Source organism: Oncorhynchus kisutch, linkage group LG17, assembly GCF_002021735.2.
Source record: "Oncorhynchus kisutch isolate 150728-3 linkage group LG17, Okis_V2, whole genome shotgun sequence".
NCBI classification, from domain to species: domain Eukaryota; kingdom Metazoa; phylum Chordata; class Actinopteri; order Salmoniformes; family Salmonidae; genus Oncorhynchus; species Oncorhynchus kisutch.
Genome location: NC_034190.2, coordinates 66,708,314 through 66,728,229, shown reverse-complemented (window position 1 = coordinate 66,728,229; position 19,916 = coordinate 66,708,314). Strand labels below are relative to the sequence as shown.

Genomic DNA, 19,916 nt, shown 5'->3' with positions numbered 1-19,916 from the left:
CTGACTTCATGCACCAGCTACACTCACCTTCTGACAGTTGCGAACAATGTGGCGGAGGCAGCAGTGGAGTTAGGAGATGAGAAAACAGCCTTAATTGTCTAAGAAAAGTGAGGAGAGCAGAAACCCCAACTTAATTAGGTCTATAATCAATAGCCTAACTGTTAAATGTGCCTGGCTTTAGAAATCATCCATATACTGTATATCTACAGAAATAAGACAGATCCTGCTTGTGTTGCCTGTTTTTGTTTAATAGCCTACTGATTCCGTGAGCACAAAGCCTCACGCAACCACCTGTCGGACAAACAATTTCACAAATTCTGCTGTTTTTAATCTTTCCTATGCTGTAATAAAGGCTTTACACTTTTTCTGTGAGAGCAGTCTCTCTGGTATTATTTATAATATATTTAGTGTTGTTTACATTGTTCCAAATTGTCAGCAAAATTATATTTATAATAATAATAACCCTCATTTTTGCTTTATCGCCTTGTTATTGTTATTATTACTATTATGATCATCCTTATAATAATAAGTAATGTCATTATCATTAGTAGGCTTAGTATAGCAGACTTGTATAACCACCATTGAGCTGTAGGACTAAGAGCACATCCTGTTTAGTCTTAATATCCTAACTTATTTAGGTCTATATTTCAATACTTATATATAGTAGGCTACTTTAGTAATCAATAAGGTTTTCATTCATGTCATCACACTGGATTCGACACATTCTTTATTTGAAATGCAATCAAGCATTTTAGTTTCAAAATGAAACAACAAAGTGACTATTGAATAATTATCGTAAAAAATAATTTCGGAAATTGCATTCATGAATGAATGCGACTGTTTTTAGTCTTTGCTGTAAAAAATGTTTTACAAATAAACTTTACAAGAGACTCTGGTACGCTTATAATTTATTTAGTGTTGTTCACATTGTTCCAAATGGTCAGAAAAACGTTATTCTAATCTAACAACACATGTTTGAACACATAATATGAACGCAGCACTTGCTCCTTACCTTCTTTTTCTTGATCTCCAGTATTTTCTACAACTAGTGAAATTACTACACACATCTGACTTCCCCTTTACCTCCTGAGCAACCAGTAAACATTCCCCCATTTTTCGTTTATTTGTCAAGTCCTCTGTCACATGTGTGTTCAGAATCTGTTATAACCAATTTATTGATGTGATTATGATATGCTATAGGTCAGGTCCTGTTGGTCATGTGCATGTGATGCATACATGTGTCATGTAAAGAGAGCAAGGGTTGAGGGAATAGGGAATGTTATTCCTAAATAAATTAAGGATTTCGGCGACATCATTTTTCAGTCAGAAATGGCTGTAATTATGTTGCAGCTTCAGCAACACGTGCAGTGCGATACACACTGATGATGTTCTGTGGTGGTCGCTGCAGCAGGGAGGAGAGAGCGACAACAGATGCTAGTCATACAGTCACTCGTCTTTTCTTTTTAACACAGCACAGCAAGTCTGAGCTGGGCCAGGCACACTCAAATAAATTGTGGTCGGACTTCCTCTAGTAATTTGTGTGTCTTGATTATTTCATCAAACAGTACGCTTAAAGCAACATACAAGAAATAAAACACTATGTGCATATAGTGGATTTAATTAAAACACATAGAATGTGTCTATATATGGAAAAATACATGTAATAACATTTTGACCAATCGATTGGTTGATAGAAAAACGACTCTTAGTCGACTAAGATTTTTTTAGTCGGAGACAGCCCTAGAATGAATGCAGTTGTTTTATTCCCACAATGATAAAGCCAGGCCGAGACTCTGGACACAGAGTTCCAACAAGAGCCAAAGAGCAAGTGATGCATATAAAAATAGCACTTATGCATGGCATTGCAATTCTGCCACATATCTCTGGTCCTCCTACCTTCCCATGCTGAGGTAACCTAAACATGGAGGCGGTTCTGTTGGATCTGGAAAGGAATTTAAGCTTTAAGCCCCTTTGTGTGTGAGGTGTATTTCTATACAAATATTTTAATCTCAACAAGACTGTCCGGAAAATAGAGGTCATGGCTGCCAGAGCAGCCAGCAGACAATATCACTTGGTTGCGGACCTGAGAGGAATTCTGGGTAGGATTTGTTTCTCCTGGACCTATAGCCTACTCCTCTCAGAAAGACAAAAAAGGGTGAAGGCTGCTGACTGAATAGAAAGAGCAATGACACAAAATGATAGGCCTACATGCTTTGACTACAGGAAAAGGCGTGGCTAGTCTTAGTGACTAAAAACATTGGAATAGCTTTAGTTTTATGGGGGATAATAGCCTAATAGTCTGTATGTAAATCGATGTTAATGTCATGCAACGTAACACATGTAAACTCTGCCATAAAATACAAACGATAGGTAATATTTTAAAGTCTCTGCATTAGCCGAACTTGAGGTACAAAACGTCCTATTCTTTATGAGTGGTTCACAATTTTTATTTTATTATTTTATTATTTATTACAAAAAAACATAAGGAAGGGGTAACATTAAAGTATTAGAACATGAAGGACAAACAATACAGCATCAAGACACTATCAAGATCCCCCCCACAGTTCCCCAATAGCTGTCCCTCAAACATTCGAGACCCCTCCCACAGCCCCCCCCTCCGAAAAAAAATACAAATGCAAAATGCAAAAAACAACCAAGAGAATGAACTAATGAGAAAAAAGGAAAAGACAGAAGAAAACAGCAGACAACAATGCAAAAAACAACCAAGAGAATGAACTAATGAGAAAAAAGGAAAAGACAGAAGAAAACAGCAGACAACAATGCAAAAAAATAAATACTAATAATCCATTTAAAACAAAGGACATGAAGGACAACTGGAATCATAACATCAATGCCTACTTTATGTTTGTGTGCATGTCTGGCACTATTACATGTATGTGTGTGTTCTTGTATGTGTTTATTTGAATGAGAGTGTGTGTATATGCATGTGTACAAACACCTGCACGGCATCAGTCTCAGGCAAACTGGCATTAGTTGTAAAAACACTGCCACTTAGTGTCATTCAAATGTACTTTCATTATGTTTTATTTTGACTTTATTTCCCCCTTTATATTTTGAACATCATTCTCTCTCTCACACACAGCAACTCCACTCCCACTTGTCTCCAATTCCAAACCACATTTTGTTGGTGGCAAGAATTCTATTTAATAATTTTAGCTGAAAAACACGAAGTCTTGAATCTTTGGAATCGGTACATCAAAAATCTCTTCCCAACTATTTTCCTATCTTTATGGCACAGTTGGCAACATCCTGGTCCTCAAATTAAACTGGTATACTTCCTATTTATGCTATTTTTATTCCTCTGCCAGTTTTGATCCTTTATATTGGGCAGACAGACCAGTTCCCTACCTCCTCCTACTGCCACCCACCTCCTCCATTTTCGGGGCAATGCTGTAATCAATTGGTTGTACTCTTGGATTGAGCAGACCTTCCCGTACAATTCTGATAACTCCATGAAGGACATAACTCTACCATTACAATTTACAATATAATTTAAGAACAAAATACCCTTTTCAAACATCTTTCCCATAAATACAGGTATTTTATCAACCAGCACATTTGAGTTCAGCCATAATATTTGTTCTATCTTTCCAGGGGGATGAAATTGTAGCCAGCTCTGCAATGCTTGTTTGAAAAAGACAGATACTTTGAAAAAAGTATCATTTTCAATTAATCGAAAATGAGACATGGCAATCTGCACAAAGGCAACATTTTTAAGCAATGGATGAGCTTTTCTTATTAATCTACTTGAGAACCATTTAGGATTCAAATAAAACTTTAGAATGAGTGAAGCTTTTAGAGAAAGGTTTTGTGCTTTTATATTTAATAATCTCAATCCACCCAATTCATATTCATTATATAGATGGGCTCGTTTTATTTTGTCTGGTTTAGCGTCCCAGATAAAGCGAAATATTTTTTGCTCATATGATTTGAAAAACGAATCATCAGGAGTAGGCAGCGCCATAATTAAGTGAGTAAACTGATATGACTAAGGAGTTAATTTTTCCATAAATGGACAGGTATTTACCTCTCCATAATTGCAGGATCTTGTCTATTTTTACAAGTTTTCTATTGAAATTCATTGTGGAGAGCTTATTTATATCTTTTGTGATATGAATACCGAGTATGTCTACTTCACCATCAGCCCATTTTATAGGTAAACTGCAGGGTAATGTAAAACGTGTATTTTTTAAGGATCCAATACGTAATATTGTACACCTATCATAATTAGGTTTTAGTCCAGAGAGCACAGAAACATTATTTAGCTCTTTAATGAGATGTTGCAGGGATCTAGCTTGCGGACTTAACATAAAACTTGAGTCATCGACATACATGGACACCTTTGTTTTTAATCCTTGGATTTATAATCCTCTGTTGTTATTGGATCTTATTTTAATAGCTAGCATTTCGATGACCATAACAAATAGATATGGTGACAGCGGACACCCTTGTTTAACTCAAAACTCTCTGAGAAGTAGCCGTTATTTACTATTTTACACCTGTGGTTGCTATACAATATTTTTACCCATTTTATAAGAGAATTACTGAAATTTAAAAAATCCAGGCATTTATAAATAAAATCCAGTCTTACTTTATCAAATGCCTTTTCAATATCCGCTATAAATGGCATTCCTGGCTTCTTATATGTTTCATGATGTTCTATTATTTCTAGTAGTTGTTGTATATTATCTCCAATGTATCGTTCAGGTAAAAAACCTGTCTGATCAGGATGAACAATACCTGGTAAAAACCCTTTTAATTCTGAGTGCTATGCATTTTGCTAGTATTTTTCCATCACAACATTGAAGTGTAAGGGGCCTTCAGTTTTTTAGATAGACTGGGTCTTTATATTTGCCATCTGGGTTTTGTTTAAATAATAGAGAAATTAGACCTTCCTGCTGAGTACCTGACAGACTACCATTTTGATAGGAGTAGTTAAAACAATCTAACAATGGAGCTTTTATTATATCAAAAAATACTTGATATACCTCTACCGGTATGCCATCAAGCCCTGGGGTTTTTCCAGACTGAAAGGATTTAATAGCCTCAAAAAGTTATTCCTCTGTAATTTGGCATTCGCACTGATCTTTCTGTACATTTGTTAATTTTCCATTTTTTTGATTATTTGGAAAGAATTCCTTACCGTAATCTTCATTCAGTGGGAGAGGATGAGACGGAAAAGAGAACATCTGCCGAAAATAATTTGCTTCCTCTTTTAAAATATTATTCGGAGATTCATAGATGACTCCGTCTTCAGTAACGAGTTTCTGCAAATTATTTTTGTTAGCGTTCCTGTATTGGAGAATCAGGAAGAATTTTGTGCATTTTTCTCCATATTCCATCCAGTTTTTTAAATAGATTACATTAGATCGTTCTTGAATAAGTTCCTCAAGTTCTTTTCGTTTGTCCTCTAACTTATTTTGTATCTCTGTAGTGTCGTTTTTTATTGCTATCTACCTGTACTATTATTTTATGGATTTCCATAGTTAATCTTGTTTCCTTAGCCAGAAACGGCTTTTTTATTATTATTGATGAATATTGAATTGAATGACTCATGAAGATACATTTAAAGGTATCCCAAACAATAAGGGGATTTGCTGAACCTATATTAAACTGGGAAAATGTTGTTATAAATTATTTTGTCTTAGTTAAACATAAGTTGTCCTCCAGTAAACTTTGATTAAATTTCCAATATCCACGTCCATGTGGAAAATCTATAAGAGTTATGTGAATGCCAATTAGATGATGATCTGATGGCATTCTGTCTCCTATTAAAACTTTTTTAACCTTTGACGCAAGAGAGAAAGAGACAAAAGGTTTTTTAGTCTCCAAATATCCACTATTTCTAATGTGTACATAATATTTGTGATTTCCTTAAGGGCACGGTGATGACAGTCTGTAGAGTGATTACCTTCATGGTCCATTTAGGTACTTAACACTGTGTTGTAGTGTTCTACCATAATGATTAGATAATTTGTTGCCTGTAAGTTCAATAAATTGGTATAAATGTTTTCGAAGAAGTGTGGATCATCCTGATTTGGACAATATAGATTCATGAGCCAAATCTCTTTTTCGTCCACTTTCATATTCAACAGGATCCACCTAGCTTGCGAATCATTCCTGATTCCATCATTATTTGCACATTCAGATCAACATTTTTGTTAATTAATATCATCACACCCTTTGAGTTCCTTTATCCATGACAGAAAATGATTTCACCACCCCATTCCTTTTTCCACGCAACTTCATCTAAGGATGTAGACTGAGTTCCCTGTAAACAGTATATGTTATATTCCTTTTCTTTTAGCCATGTAAAGACTGATCTTCTGTTTTGATAATCTGCCAAGTCATTACATTTATAACTAGCTATATTTATTTCACCCCTTACCATAACTAGATACTATTCTCAGGCTAAATTGACCATAATTAGTACTTGTAAAGTTACTGCCATCAGAGGTATTATGAAGGTCAAAACTAGAGCTTTGAAATGTCTGATATTAAGAATTCAAGAAATAGGTTCTAGCAATATTTTTTTTATTCCCTTGCCTGTTTGCCTGTGAACCAATGCCACAGATGTTAGAAAATTGAGACAAATTATGTGTGTAACAAATATGAGTAGGTTGATGTGTATGATATTGGATATGATATAATGAGAGTGTGTATGATGTCTGTATAAGAATAAGACTGTAATGTGTGATGTCCAAATAAATAATAACTCTGGCAATTTGCTTGTTTGACTGTCTATGTGTGTAACGTAATGCGTATAGCCTTAATATTCATAATTGTAATCCATATCGTATCACCATCATAGTTGCATCATAATTACCTTTAACATAATTGAAAAACACATCCCAGCATTTCCATAGCAATTGACGTTTCACCTGATCATGAGAGACCTTGCATTACTCTAGAGACGTCCTCACTACAGTACAAATGTATTCCATACAATATTTTATTATTCCCCAATGCCCCTATTTTGATATCTTCAACTTGCTTGTTGTAAACATATATAAACATATAGACAAATACGTAAAAAGATAGACAAACAAGAAACACATTCAACGGTTTACAAATTGTACAAATCTAATACTTCCCTCCATGAGAAAACAGGTTTCTGACATGCCCTCCTTGTAATTTCTTTAAAAACATCCCTTTCTTTCTGCTATGGTTGTGTCAACTAAATTGTCAAGCTTGCCCCATATTTCCTCTTAATCTCACTTTGACAATTTAGAAGCTGAGAGCAGCGTGCCTGCCTATCAGCAGCTCTGAGAGAGGCTGAGGCTGCTTCAGAGTTACTGACGCCAGCCCCCTTCCCTTCCTCCGCCCGCTTTCTTCCCTTGCATTTTGATCAGATTGGTTTATCTAATTTTCCAGTAAATGCTTGAAATGTATTCATGCACACCTTCTCCCCATAAACGTACACAGGGGAATAGGGAGAATGAGATAGAAATTAATAGCTCGGCATTAGCTCTCTTCACACCCTCGTTCCTCCATTCCGATACACATTTGGGGCAGGAGGAGCGAATCTCTTCCACCTATGGAGGGATGACTAACACTTATTCAGCAACAAGGGAGAAACCAAGACCTTTCCAACCTATAGACCCTATAAGGGATGTGGCCTTTACACAATACAGAAAGGTGAGAAAGGCATATTTTCTTGAGGTGCTATCTAACCAGATACTTTTGTATTCAAAGAGAAGTGAAATGGCCTTCCGTGGGCAGTATGACAATAGCTACACACTTTATGATCATTTAGGTTTTAGGAAAGCATTTAGTTTGAGAGCAGTTGTATTGAATCCTGCATTCAAGCTAAAGTGGTCATCAAATGCACTCTCTATACCCCCACAATGTTGAGTTTAATCAGAGGGGGAGAAAAACAACAAGGTGGCATTAGGCATGCTGAACCAGCGCCAGGAATATGCAGAGAATTGATGAGGTGTCACTTTCGCTAAGAGTCACACAATCGCTGCCGACAAGAGACTCTGTAATCCCCTGCCTGCCTGCCTGCCTGCCTGCCTGCCTGCCTGCCTGCCTGCCTGCCTGCCTGCCTGCCTGCCTGCCTGCCTGCCTGCCTGCCTGCCTGCCTGCCTGTCTGTCTGTCTGTCTGTGTGTCTGCCTGCCTGCCTGCCTGCCTGTCTGTCTGTCTGTCTGCCTGCCACCAACGAGCCACAGCAAAGAGAGAGAGACACTGGTTCACTTCGCATGGTGCTCATGAAAGGGAAACGCCCTTGATTTTAGGGAAGGTTACCTCGGTCTCCTTCTCTGTCCTCAACCCTGGAAAGTATTGCTCCACAGCTCTAACGCACATCGTGCAACATAATTAGGATTGATGCTTTTTGGTTGTGCTATTGGAAAAACCTGACAGGAGGTACCTTACCTAAGACGTTAATCCTAAACCCACATGGCAATATATGTACAAACATTTCAAATAAATAATACCAGTGACATAACTTGGTCTGCCTTTTAATAACATGTCTGTTGTTTGTGTTGTTAGTAATAAATGACATGACAACAGCTGTAGCCAACAACAAGTGCTTACATTTATGAAATCAATTTCAAAATACATTAATGAATTTAAACTGCTAGCAGAACACTACAGGTCGGACAGGAGAAACAACAGCAGACTCAATTAGAAAACATGAAGGTGGATTATTTGACTTTTCTTATGGAGAAGAGAGGCAGACTGAGAGAAAGATAGACTGAGATGTCTAATGCAGCGATGTAAAAGTGTATGTTTATGTGTAGGACTTTGCAGCAGAATTAGGCTACTCCAAAAGGCTGATGGGTTAATACACATCAGATAGATTGCTGTGCAAATCATCTAAACAACAAACACAATAGAAGTAAGGACTTTTGTCTTGTGGTACGGATAACATGAATAATCTCCTGTCATGTTTGTGCTGACGCTTCCACTTGTTTTTCACTCAATTAATTAGAAAACCAATGATGACAGTATTTCTGGCCCAAATTTGTAATCAAAAGTACGGGTGGCTGGGTTTTGCACATCGCTTTAATTTCCTCTCATTAGTAGTGGCAGTGACTTTGATCAAATCTTCATGCATCTAATTAGATTGATTCACTCATTAACAACTAATTATATCAAAATCGAGATCAATATTTGAAATTAAAGCCATGGGATCATTGAACTAAATTGACCTGCACCCAGAGGAAAAGTGGTGACAGAATTCAGACAAAACTTGACGCTTGAATGTCATACTAAAAACGGCTTCCTTCTCTCTCTGTCTCCATCTTATTACTGTCATGAATTCCTTATACAGCACATTCAAGCACAAATACTTGTCACTACATGAAAAAAAAACACTTCACTGTTGAAGAATCAAAATGCCTTAGTATTTCATAAAAACACCTTTAAGAGAGGGTGGATTATGATTTGTAACTCTAGAGGTTTGGCAGGGCCTGAGTTGATGTGGGAGTGACAGGTAAGTTATGAAAGGGGGGCTGAGACCAATCACTGTGCTCCATTATACAATTAAAACAGTGCTGCTTTTCTTTGCCTGGGCTCCTCTGATGATTCCATTGCCTGTCGGTTAATGTGCTGAAACCACCACGTTTGCTTCATTGGGATCAATTGTATTATACATGCAGCAATGCCTTCACTGGCAGCAGCTTATGAATTTCCTTAGAGAAACTTTTGTAATTGCAATCATTCAAAATCCATCCAGCATTAGGCAGCAAGCTAAATAATGTTTAGTCTCCACGTCTCCACGTACGTAGACTAGAGAGAGAACCCATACCCCAAAAAGAGATTGAACATGAACGACAAATAAAATGTGAACATCAAGCAAGACACTGTCTCACTTCCATTAAATGATAAAGTAGCTGTACTGAAAAGAAAAGAAGTCATTTAAATGGCTGGCCTATAGGTCAAGGACAGCCGGAGCAAATGGCTTCTGTGATTTCCTTTCACATGGGCATACAAATCAAAACATTTTGCACTTTCATTTTCTGGGACAGAAAGCTAAACAAGTTGTGTTATCTTTTCTTATTGGTGTGATACAGTATATGAAATGTGAAACACCTCTAGGCTTATGCAACCTATGCTAAATACTTGTTTATGTTAACATTATGAGTTCTACATAATGCTGGATGAATACAACCTCACTGAATAAGAACCCAGGTGTGATTGACAGTTACATTTATGGTTGAGGCCAAACAGCAATTCCTTTAAGAATGGGTAACGTAAAAATAAACATAAGCTAAGCGATAAGACACATCAATGATCTAGCTCTTATTCCACAGATACATAGGTGAAAATAGACTGTTGCAAGTTCTTATGTGTGTAGGCTTAGTGCTTTATTCAGCCAGTGAGCATCATCAAGGTCGCACTATACTTAAAGGGATACTTTGGGATTGAAGGGCAACGAGGCCCTTTATCTACTTCCCCAGAGTTAGATGAACTCGTGGATACCATTTTTATGTCTCTGCATCCAGTATGAAGGAAGTTGGAGGTAGTTTGGGAGCCAATGCTAACTAGCGTTAGTGCAATGACTGGAAGTCTATGGTATCTATTAGCATGCTAGCAGTTACCATAAACTTCCAGTCATTGTGCAAACAGTAGTTAGCAATTTTTCTAGCGCTAGTTAGCGACTTCCTTCAAACTGCAAGCAGAGACCTAAAAATGGTATCCACGAGTTCATCTGACTCTGGGGAAGTAGACAGTAAAGCTCTTCACTGCCAAAATCCCAGAGTATCCCTTTAAGGAGCTCAATGACACTGTGCTCACAATACAGATGAAACCTCCAATTAAGATCGGCCATCATGCTCTCCAATTTCCTTTATACAGCAGCTAAACACAAAATGAGCCTATTCCTCTTTTACAGTGGTTTTCATAATGTACAGTGGGCATGCACATGATGAAAATCACCATCTTAACTGTTCAATAGATGGTGTACATGCTCAATTCTGTATCATACATTCTACCTCCTTGTCTTACTGTTGGCAGCTAGACAACAGTCCCAAACAAAAACAGGAAAGGGGAAACTAGGTGACAGGAACCAATTACATTGCAAACTAATTCTGTCAGCTGCAAAAACATGTGTTGATGTTGGAACCTAAATAAATGGAATCATGTGATTCTACACAGAAGACAATCAAGATACTTTTAGATAATATGTACTTTGCCAGTATGAATAAAATACTTATAAATTAGATTTAATGCACAAAAATGTTTGAATTAAATGTTCCTTTGCTAACTCATTTAAAACACAGTATAGCCGAAGTTAAGTTTAAGTAAAATAATCAAATGCTCATACCTATAGCCCTGAAGAATATGGCTGATTTTGTGTCTGAAGTGGTTTTACATTGTCACGGAGGACATCAGAAACATTTGCAATGATAACCACAGAGTGGCGAGGAGAAGAAGGGGCCATACCTCATTGGTGTTCCACCTGTGTCTCTCCTTTGGCAGCGACGAACATTTTGGTAGACATTCAAGCAGCTTTTTGGGCAGGTATATTTTCAAATGTCCATGTTCATCTGCAAAGAGAGAAAGAGATAAGTCACATTACAGTGCATGCTTGCTCCTTTCTCCTTTTGGGTTTCTTGATTTTTTTGTTAGACCTGAGGAATCAGAACTGTGTCATAGATGGGGCAGCTTTTAGTATAAATACTGTAGTGAAAAAAAACCTGTAGAATATACTATAGTAATTCATGTGTTGTTTTTGCGGATAGAAGTATACTTTTAGTATTTACTGTAGTGTTTTTGTGGACTGTAGTATACTGTAGTATTTACTGTAGTGTTTTTGTGGACTGTAGTATACTGTAGTATTTACTGTAGTGTTTTTGCAGACTGTACTATACTATAGTATTTACTGTAGTTCAGTAGTACTTACTGTTTTTGCAGACATTACTGTAGTATTTACTATAGTGTTTTTGTTTTATTATCTTTGACATTGAAGTGGAGGCTTTCTCCTTCAGAAAACCAAATGGAGAAATACTAAAAGAGCTGATTTTCCATAACCTTTACGTAGGTAGGACTGGGTTCTGAACGGCCAGCTTCTGCTCTTTTTGATAACCTGTAGGGAACACGATATATAGTCTCTACTTGACATGTAGGTTTCTCAGTCATGGGGGAGGGGCATGGGCAGGGTATGTACAAATGAAATACTGTAGTATTTACTATAGCTCATTAAAAAAAGTGTAGGACTGTAGTGTTTTTGCAGACATTACTGTAGTATTTACTACAATATTCTACAGTATAATACAACATTCTATAGTAAGTACTACACATGATAGAGGGATACTACAGTGTGTAGTGTAGTATTCTACAGTAGCTTATGCTACAGTTTACTATAGAATTCTATAGTAAGTACTGTATTATTCTATAGTAAACTGTAGTATTTTTTCATGTGAGCACTCTCCACTGTTTCAGTGATTCAAACTGAAAGCTGAAGTGGGACCACATCCTTTCACACAAGCTCAAATGCCAGTGGATGATACAAAAAGGAAACAGGCCAACAAGTTGTTGAGTAGGGAAATTAAAGCTGTGTTGTATCTTCCCCTCTTCTCCCAGTTTCAAAGGGCTTGGCAGCCCAGTCAAATCAATGTCGTTCTGAAGCAATGATACTGTCTGTAGCCTTATCTGTGAATCGGCTTTAATTACACACTTGTTATTATCTGTCGATTATATCCATCTCCTAAAGTTGTCCACTAACTTTATTTTTACATAAATGTTTCCAGATTCACAAAGAGAACCATGGGGCCTAATGCACAAAATGTAAAAGCCCAATCATAATACCATAATTCAGTGAATTATTGAAAGAGAGTAGGCCTAACCTAGTCAATAGAAAGCCCATTGCTTTACATGGTTACACGTCATGTTACATTTCACAATCATTTCATAAAGATTATGTAGCAAATTCAGTGCAGAGGAGACATGCTTAGATACAATCATGCATTAGGCCCATGCTGTTTAAGGTCCTATTGCTCATTCAAGTTGCACTGCCTCCTCATTCCTGCTATTCAAATATGCAGATGGCATTTCATCCAAGACTTAAGTGGGTGCAAATTCTATTTGTCTGGAGACCAAATTTACTGTGAATTTATAATTATGAACAAAACTAATATAGTCTTTGGGATGAATATTACAAGGAAATTAAAATAATATTTTTTTGTAAGCATAAACACACAGCTTTTAGAAAGCCTATGCATCCATAGCTTTTGCAATTTACATACCAAATGAGCATATCTCATTCCCAGCCAACAGCTTATCATTAAGGGTGGGTTTAAAGACAGAGAGAAGCTACTGGCTGCCAATCATAATGACATGACATCATAGTAGCAGGTGGCCTTTCAAAGAATGGAAGCAATGCTACTGTACGAAGAAAACAACCCACTAACCTTGGCTACTATGTAAATCAAGTTTTCTGGATAATTATTTGTTAGGAGAGAAGTTCACACTGAATAATAATGTGTTTACATAACAAAACAAAAATGATCAATTATAGACAGTGTTATGTTTTGTAGGCCTACATTTTGGCTATGGGCCTAAACAATAATATTCCTGCTCAGCTTTACATCTTCCGACTAAAGTCACCCATCAAGGCACATCTGCTGAACAAATTGTACTGCTTCCTGATATATTTGTTGTGAAGATTCAGACTGAATAATACTATTTCCAATTACCATTACATTTGTTGATATGTGAAAGAAATGTTGATCTTCTTATCCAGTTGTGAGGTATTTTTAGTAGAATGATAATAATAGAACCTTATAATAAAACCTTATAATAGAACCTTATAATAGAACTTCATAATAGAACCTTATAATAGAACTGTATAATAGAACCGTATAATAGAACTGTATAATAGAACCTTATAATAGAACTTCATTATAGAACCTTATAATAGAACTGTATAATAGAACCTTATAATAGAACCGTATAATAGAACCTTATCATAGAACTGTATAATAGAACCTTATAATAGAACTGTATAATAGAACCTTATAATATAACTGTATAATAGAACCTTATAATAGAACTGTATAATATAACTGTATAATAGAACCTTATAATAGAACCTTATAATAGAACTGTATAATATAACCTTATAATATAACCTTATAATAGAACGGTTTAATAGAACCTTATAATATAACCGTATAATATAATTGTATAATAGAACCTTAGAATAGAACTGCATAATATAACTTTATAATAGAACTGTATAATAGAACCTTATAATAGAACTCTATAATAGCACCTTATAATATAACCTCATAATAGAACTGTATAATAGAACCTTATAATTAGAACTGTATAATATAACCTTATAATAGAACCTTATAATAGAACCTTATAATAGAACTGTATAATATAACCTTATAATAGAACAGTATAATAGAACTGTATAATATAACCTTATAATAGAACCTTATAATAGAACTGTATAATATAACCTTATAATAGAACATTATAATAGAACCGTATAATAGAACCTTATAATAGAACCTTATAATAGAACTGTATAATATAACCTTAAAATAGAACAGTATAATAGAACTGTATAATATAACCTTATAATAGAACTGTATAATAGAACCTTATAATAGAACATTATAATAGAACCGTATAATAGAACTGCATAATATATCCTTATAATAGAACCTTTCTGATTTGGTATTACAATTTAAGCAACCACACTTGCTTTAGAGTTGGGGTGGATATCAGTGTGAGGTATACATCATCTTTAGTACCAGGGGAATACCATCTTTCTCAGATTGTCATCCTCCTACTAAAGTCACTGGTGACACATCAAGGCACATCTGCTGAAAAAATTCCATAGTTTTCAGCAATGCTGGTGAGGCCATGCACAGAGAGCCCATGGCAAATACTTTGATTTTAAGTACAGAACCTCCATTCCAGTCGTGTACTAGGCCTATGTCAAGAGACCTATTGAAAGGGAACAGAATTTATAGCCTAGGCCGAGTAGGCCCTAGCTTGTACAATCCCATTATTCATTCAGATGGTACAAACAAACTGCTGTTCCAGCCACCTGATCAGGGAGGAAGAGAAACATCAGAGCCGTGTTTAGTGTTGCTCCCACAGGGAGCCGGTAGTAGAGATGGATTTGTAGATCTGTAGCCGTTTGCTGCATCCAACTGTACCTGGAAATTCTGCGTGTGTAAACTCTTTTTATATGAGATGAACAGGTATCTGTAATCATTCGTTTCGCCCAATTACCAAACCCGTACAGCATCTGCTTGTAGGTTCCACCAAAGTGGTGTTATTGTTGTCATCAGAGGTAAACAGGATGGAGCTGAATGATCAGAGATGTATCAGGCAGGGAAATGAGAGGGAAAACGGGACATGGGCAAATTAGGGAAACAACTAAATAGGTAATAAGGGAAAGAATCACACAAAACAAAAAGAGAAGCACATAATGAAAAGGGGAAAAAACAAACAACTATCACCTTATAATGAAATGTTTTCTTTTTCTTTTTAAGACTAGACCAATTAGCTATTGTTGGACTAATTGCATTTTCTACATTTTTTCTAACTGTGGATTGGCTTTCAGCATGTGTCACACACTCTGCCTGCGGAATGTTTATCTGTTGTTTGTTTTCTAATGAGAAGCCATGAGTCCACAGTCCACTGAGTCCTGGCTCAAACATTAAAGGTGATGCTTAAAGGCAGACCAGACCACACTCAGATTGAACCAGTTGTGTCCAGGGGAAGCCATCTCTCACCTCCCTCTCTATAGTACAAACAGAGCAGAGTTCTCCGACTGCCTGCTCTTGAAATCAATCCTCAACAGAGCAGCAGCAGGCCCACTCGCCAGCCAGCCTATCCCACCATGGAGCTCTGCCAATGATCAATGCTAACCTATGACATACCCTCAGATGACATCATCGAGGGGAGAGACTCCGTCAGAGAGACTCAATAATTATTGTATTCAATGTCACTACAATTTCATTTTAGAAATCAAGAATATGTACTGCACTACTGAATTCAACATCAAGCCATTGATAAAACGTCCTTAAAACCTGGTCATAAAATGTTTTGGATAATGTCTCAAAAAGCTCTCTGAGTGGTGTAATGGGAATTTCCAGGTGAACAAAAAGGAGAGTAGCTGTTGACAACATCAATAAAAAATCTACCCCGGTTTAATATTTTATGCACAGAACTCGGTGATATACTGCAGGAGGTAACCTAAACTGTTAACTCGCCACCTGTTTGCAAAACTACATGGAGATATGATATCGGAGCATGACAATGTTATATTTCACACCGAGGCTCGGTGGTTATCGAGGGGGAATGCTGGAAAGATTTTTCAGATTTTTCACAATGACACACTGTTGTCATTCAAAATGGATGCTAAAAAAAACAGACTTTGTTGACTTTCTGTGTAATGAAAATAAAATGTGTCTCCTTGCCTATGTATAAGACATATTTGGGAAACTGAATGAACTGAACACAAGCATGCAGGGGAAATACAAAAACCTTCTTCAGATGTGTGACCAAATCAGTGGATTCAGTGGAAAGAATTCTTATTGGAGAGTCTTTCAAAAGCGAATCATGCCCCCTTCACTAGGCTGTGCATGTTTCTAACAGAAAACAGCATCAGTAAGTATCACACGTGAGTGATGACTGCTCACCTCCGACGCTTGGAAGAAAAAAACGAGCTCAGACTGGGAAAAATCGCTTTGAAAGGGTCATCCGACCTGCAGATCACTGACGTCATGATTTGACCTCGTATTTTTCAGTTTCCTGGTAACCTTCACCAGCTCATATCTGTTTGAAGCTGGATTCAGTGCTTTCGTCTGCATTAAAACCAAATATCGATCCAGGTTGGATGTGACAGCAGAGATGAGGTGTGCGCTGTTGACCACGTCCCCTGACTTTGAGAAGCTCCAACGTGACATGCATCAAACACATCCATCTCATTAGTGGTGGTGAGATAAGATACATTAGACTAATTTCCAATTGACTGTCATTAGCCCCACATTAAAAGTATGTGATGGTGAGTTGAGAAGACAATCAGAAACAGTGTTAGAATGTTATTTAATTGACTACCAGAGCCCCAAGTAAAAAAGTTAACATTGGATGTTAATTACATCATTTTTTTTCACATGGTTGAAGTCGCGAGAATTTTCAGATATCAAAATGGGGTCGTGGGCCAAAAATGTTTGAGAACCCCAGCTCTAAACTGAATAGGAACTTTATTCACCTTAAATTTCCCAACTACAAGTGGTCTTATAGTTCAAGACCAAAATGTTTAAGACATTGGATCTATGTTTCAGATTTTAAATGGTTGTCTGTCTAAGCCCTGTATACCAGATTTGTTCAGTCAGAGTTCATTTAACTACCTCTTAACTTAAGCACCTTAGGAGGGTGTTCTCCACCTAACGTTCACCTCCTGTTATTAGGCTATAGGCTGTATCTCTCTTTGGAGAGCAGACAACGAACCACAGAACTTGTTTCAAATGCTAAACTGAAGCATCTTTTCTCCCGTTTATTAGGCCCACATCGTCAATTTGTTCATGTTATTCCAGCGATCCTCAGATGTTCTCCAGCAGGCTTTTCTATAGCTATGGTGGAGGAGAAGGGGCTCCTTTGGAAGTGATAGTTCAGAGTTTTGCACACAAATAAAAGGTTTGTCAACTGTGCCAGTGAGACGAAGGGAATCAACATAATGTAGATGTGGTAGAGAGCCTCAGCCTGCTTCCACATGGGAATAGGTTGGATGCCAGACACACAACACAAACCTTTGACAAAACTCTGAAAGTCACTGATTAATCTACAGCTGAAACACAGGTTAGTGGAGACAAATTGTATTTGTGAATGTTTATACAGAAAAGGAAAATCAAATCATAAAATGAATAAAATAGGGTGGCTCTAATTGGGTAAACAGTCATATCTATATGATACACAAAAACACACTGGTTTTTTTTCAATTAATAATTGAAACGATGTGACTGTTTAAAAAGAAACGTCTTACAGGCCTTTTACCACTTTATAAAACGTATCATTTTAAATGTCTCATCTACTGTAAGGATAACTGGGCCTAAATGTTCATCAGATTCAGTTATAATGAAATACTCAATCGACATGGTCTTCCTCTCCATTTGAACATTGAAAAGGGACATCCTGGGAAATCTGGGATTTCTGTGCTTCTAATTAAATGAATCAGACTAGCTAAATGAAGGCTCTGCATTTAGATATAACAGGTTTGTATAAAGGTTTGTGTTGTGTGTCTGGCATCCAACCTATTCCCATGTGGAAGCAGGCTCTCCATCACATCTACAACACGTTGATTCCCTGGCATCCAACCTATTCCCATGTGGAAGCAGGCTCTCCATCACATCTACAACACGTTGATTCCCTGGCATCCAACCTATTCCCATGTGGAAGCAGGCTCTCCATCACATCTACAACACGTTGATTCCCTGGCATCCAACCTATTCCCATGTGGAAGCAGGCTCTCCATCACATCTACAACACGTTGATTCCCTGGCATCCAACCTATTCCCATGTGGAAGCAGGCTCTCCATCACATCTACAACACGTTGATTCCCTGGCATCCAACCTATTCCCATGTGGAAGCAGGCTCTCCATCACATCTACAACACGTTGATTCCCTGGCATCCAACCTATTCCCATGTGGAAGCAGGCTCTCCATCACATCTACAACACGTTGATTCCCTGGCATCCGACCTATTCCCATGTGGAAGCAGGCTCTCCATCACATCTACAACACGTTGATTCCCTGGCATCCGACCTATTCCCATGTGGAAGCAAGCTCTCCATCACATCTACAACACGTTGATTCCCTGGCATCCAACCTATTCCCATGTGGAAGCAGGCTCTCCATCACATCTACAACACGTTGATTCCCTGGCATCCGACCTATTCCCATGTGGAAGCAGGCTCTCCATCACATCTACAACACGTTGATTCCCTGGCATCCGACCTATTCCCATGTGGAAGCAGGCTCTCCATCACATCTACAACACGTTGATTCCCTGGCATCCGACCTATTCCCATGTGGAAGCAGGCTCTCCATCACATCTACAACACGTTGATTCCCTGGCATCCGACCTATTCCCATGTGGAAGCAGGCTCTCCATCACATCTACAACACGTTGATTCCCTGGCATCCGACCTATTCCCATGTGGAAGCAGGCTCTCCATCACATCTACAACACGTTGATTCCCCTTCATTTCACCGGAACAGTTGACAAACCTTTTATTAGTGTGCAAAACTCTGTTTGAACTATCACTTTCAAAGACTATCTTAAATAAAAACCTGTGTTATCCCCCCCCCCCCCCCCTTAAAAAAAAGAAACAACACGCACCTGGCTTTTCCTACTGGCACTGACTTAGCAGATAACTTCTTTAAGAGAGGAGAAACGTATTTACTATCCCTGTGATATGTGGTTGCCTCACCTAGCTATCTTTAGATGAATGCACTGACTGTAAGTCACTCTGGATAAGAGTGTCTGCTAAATGACTAAATGTAATCAATGTGCTGGTGGTACATAATAATCTCTTAAAGCCACAGTCTAAAAGGCAGTTCTCTAGGTTCTCTACTCTTTTCTATTTTTACCAATGACCTGCCACTGGCCTGAAACAAAGCATGTGTGTCCATGGCATGTATGCTGATGATTCAACCACATACACATCAGCAACCACAGCTAATGAAGTCACTGAAACCCTTAACAAAGAGTTGCTGTCCGTTTTGGAATGGGTGGCCAGTAATGAACTGGTCCTGAACATCTCTAAAACTAAGAGCTTTGTATTTGGTACAAATTATTCCCTCAGTTCTAGACCTCAGCTGAATCTGGTAATGAATGGTGTGGCTGTTGAACAAGTTGAGGATACTAAATTACTTGGTGTTATCTTAGATTGTAAACTGTCATGGTCAAAACATAGA

General features: G+C 37.6%; 1 protein-coding gene and 1 non-coding gene across 5 annotated transcripts in view; both read right to left on the bottom strand.

Moving 5' to 3' along the window:
- The window catches only part of LOC109907027 (calmodulin-binding transcription activator 1), a 642,956-nt gene that overhangs the window by 608,665 nt on the left and 14,375 nt on the right, over nucleotides 1-19,916 (bottom strand). For all 4 annotated transcript variants that reach the window (XM_031794415.1, XM_031794413.1, XM_031794416.1 and 1 more), the window contains one exon: nucleotides 11,414-11,517. In XM_031794415.1, the coding sequence (XP_031650275.1) occupies nucleotides 11,414-11,517 (104 nt within the window). The remainder of the gene's footprint in view (nucleotides 1-11,413; nucleotides 11,518-19,916) is intronic.
- On the bottom strand, nucleotides 11,941-11,995 carry LOC116354528 (U7 small nuclear RNA). Its single transcript, XR_004203864.1, has one exon. It is a non-coding gene; the product is annotated as a U7 small nuclear RNA (small nuclear RNA).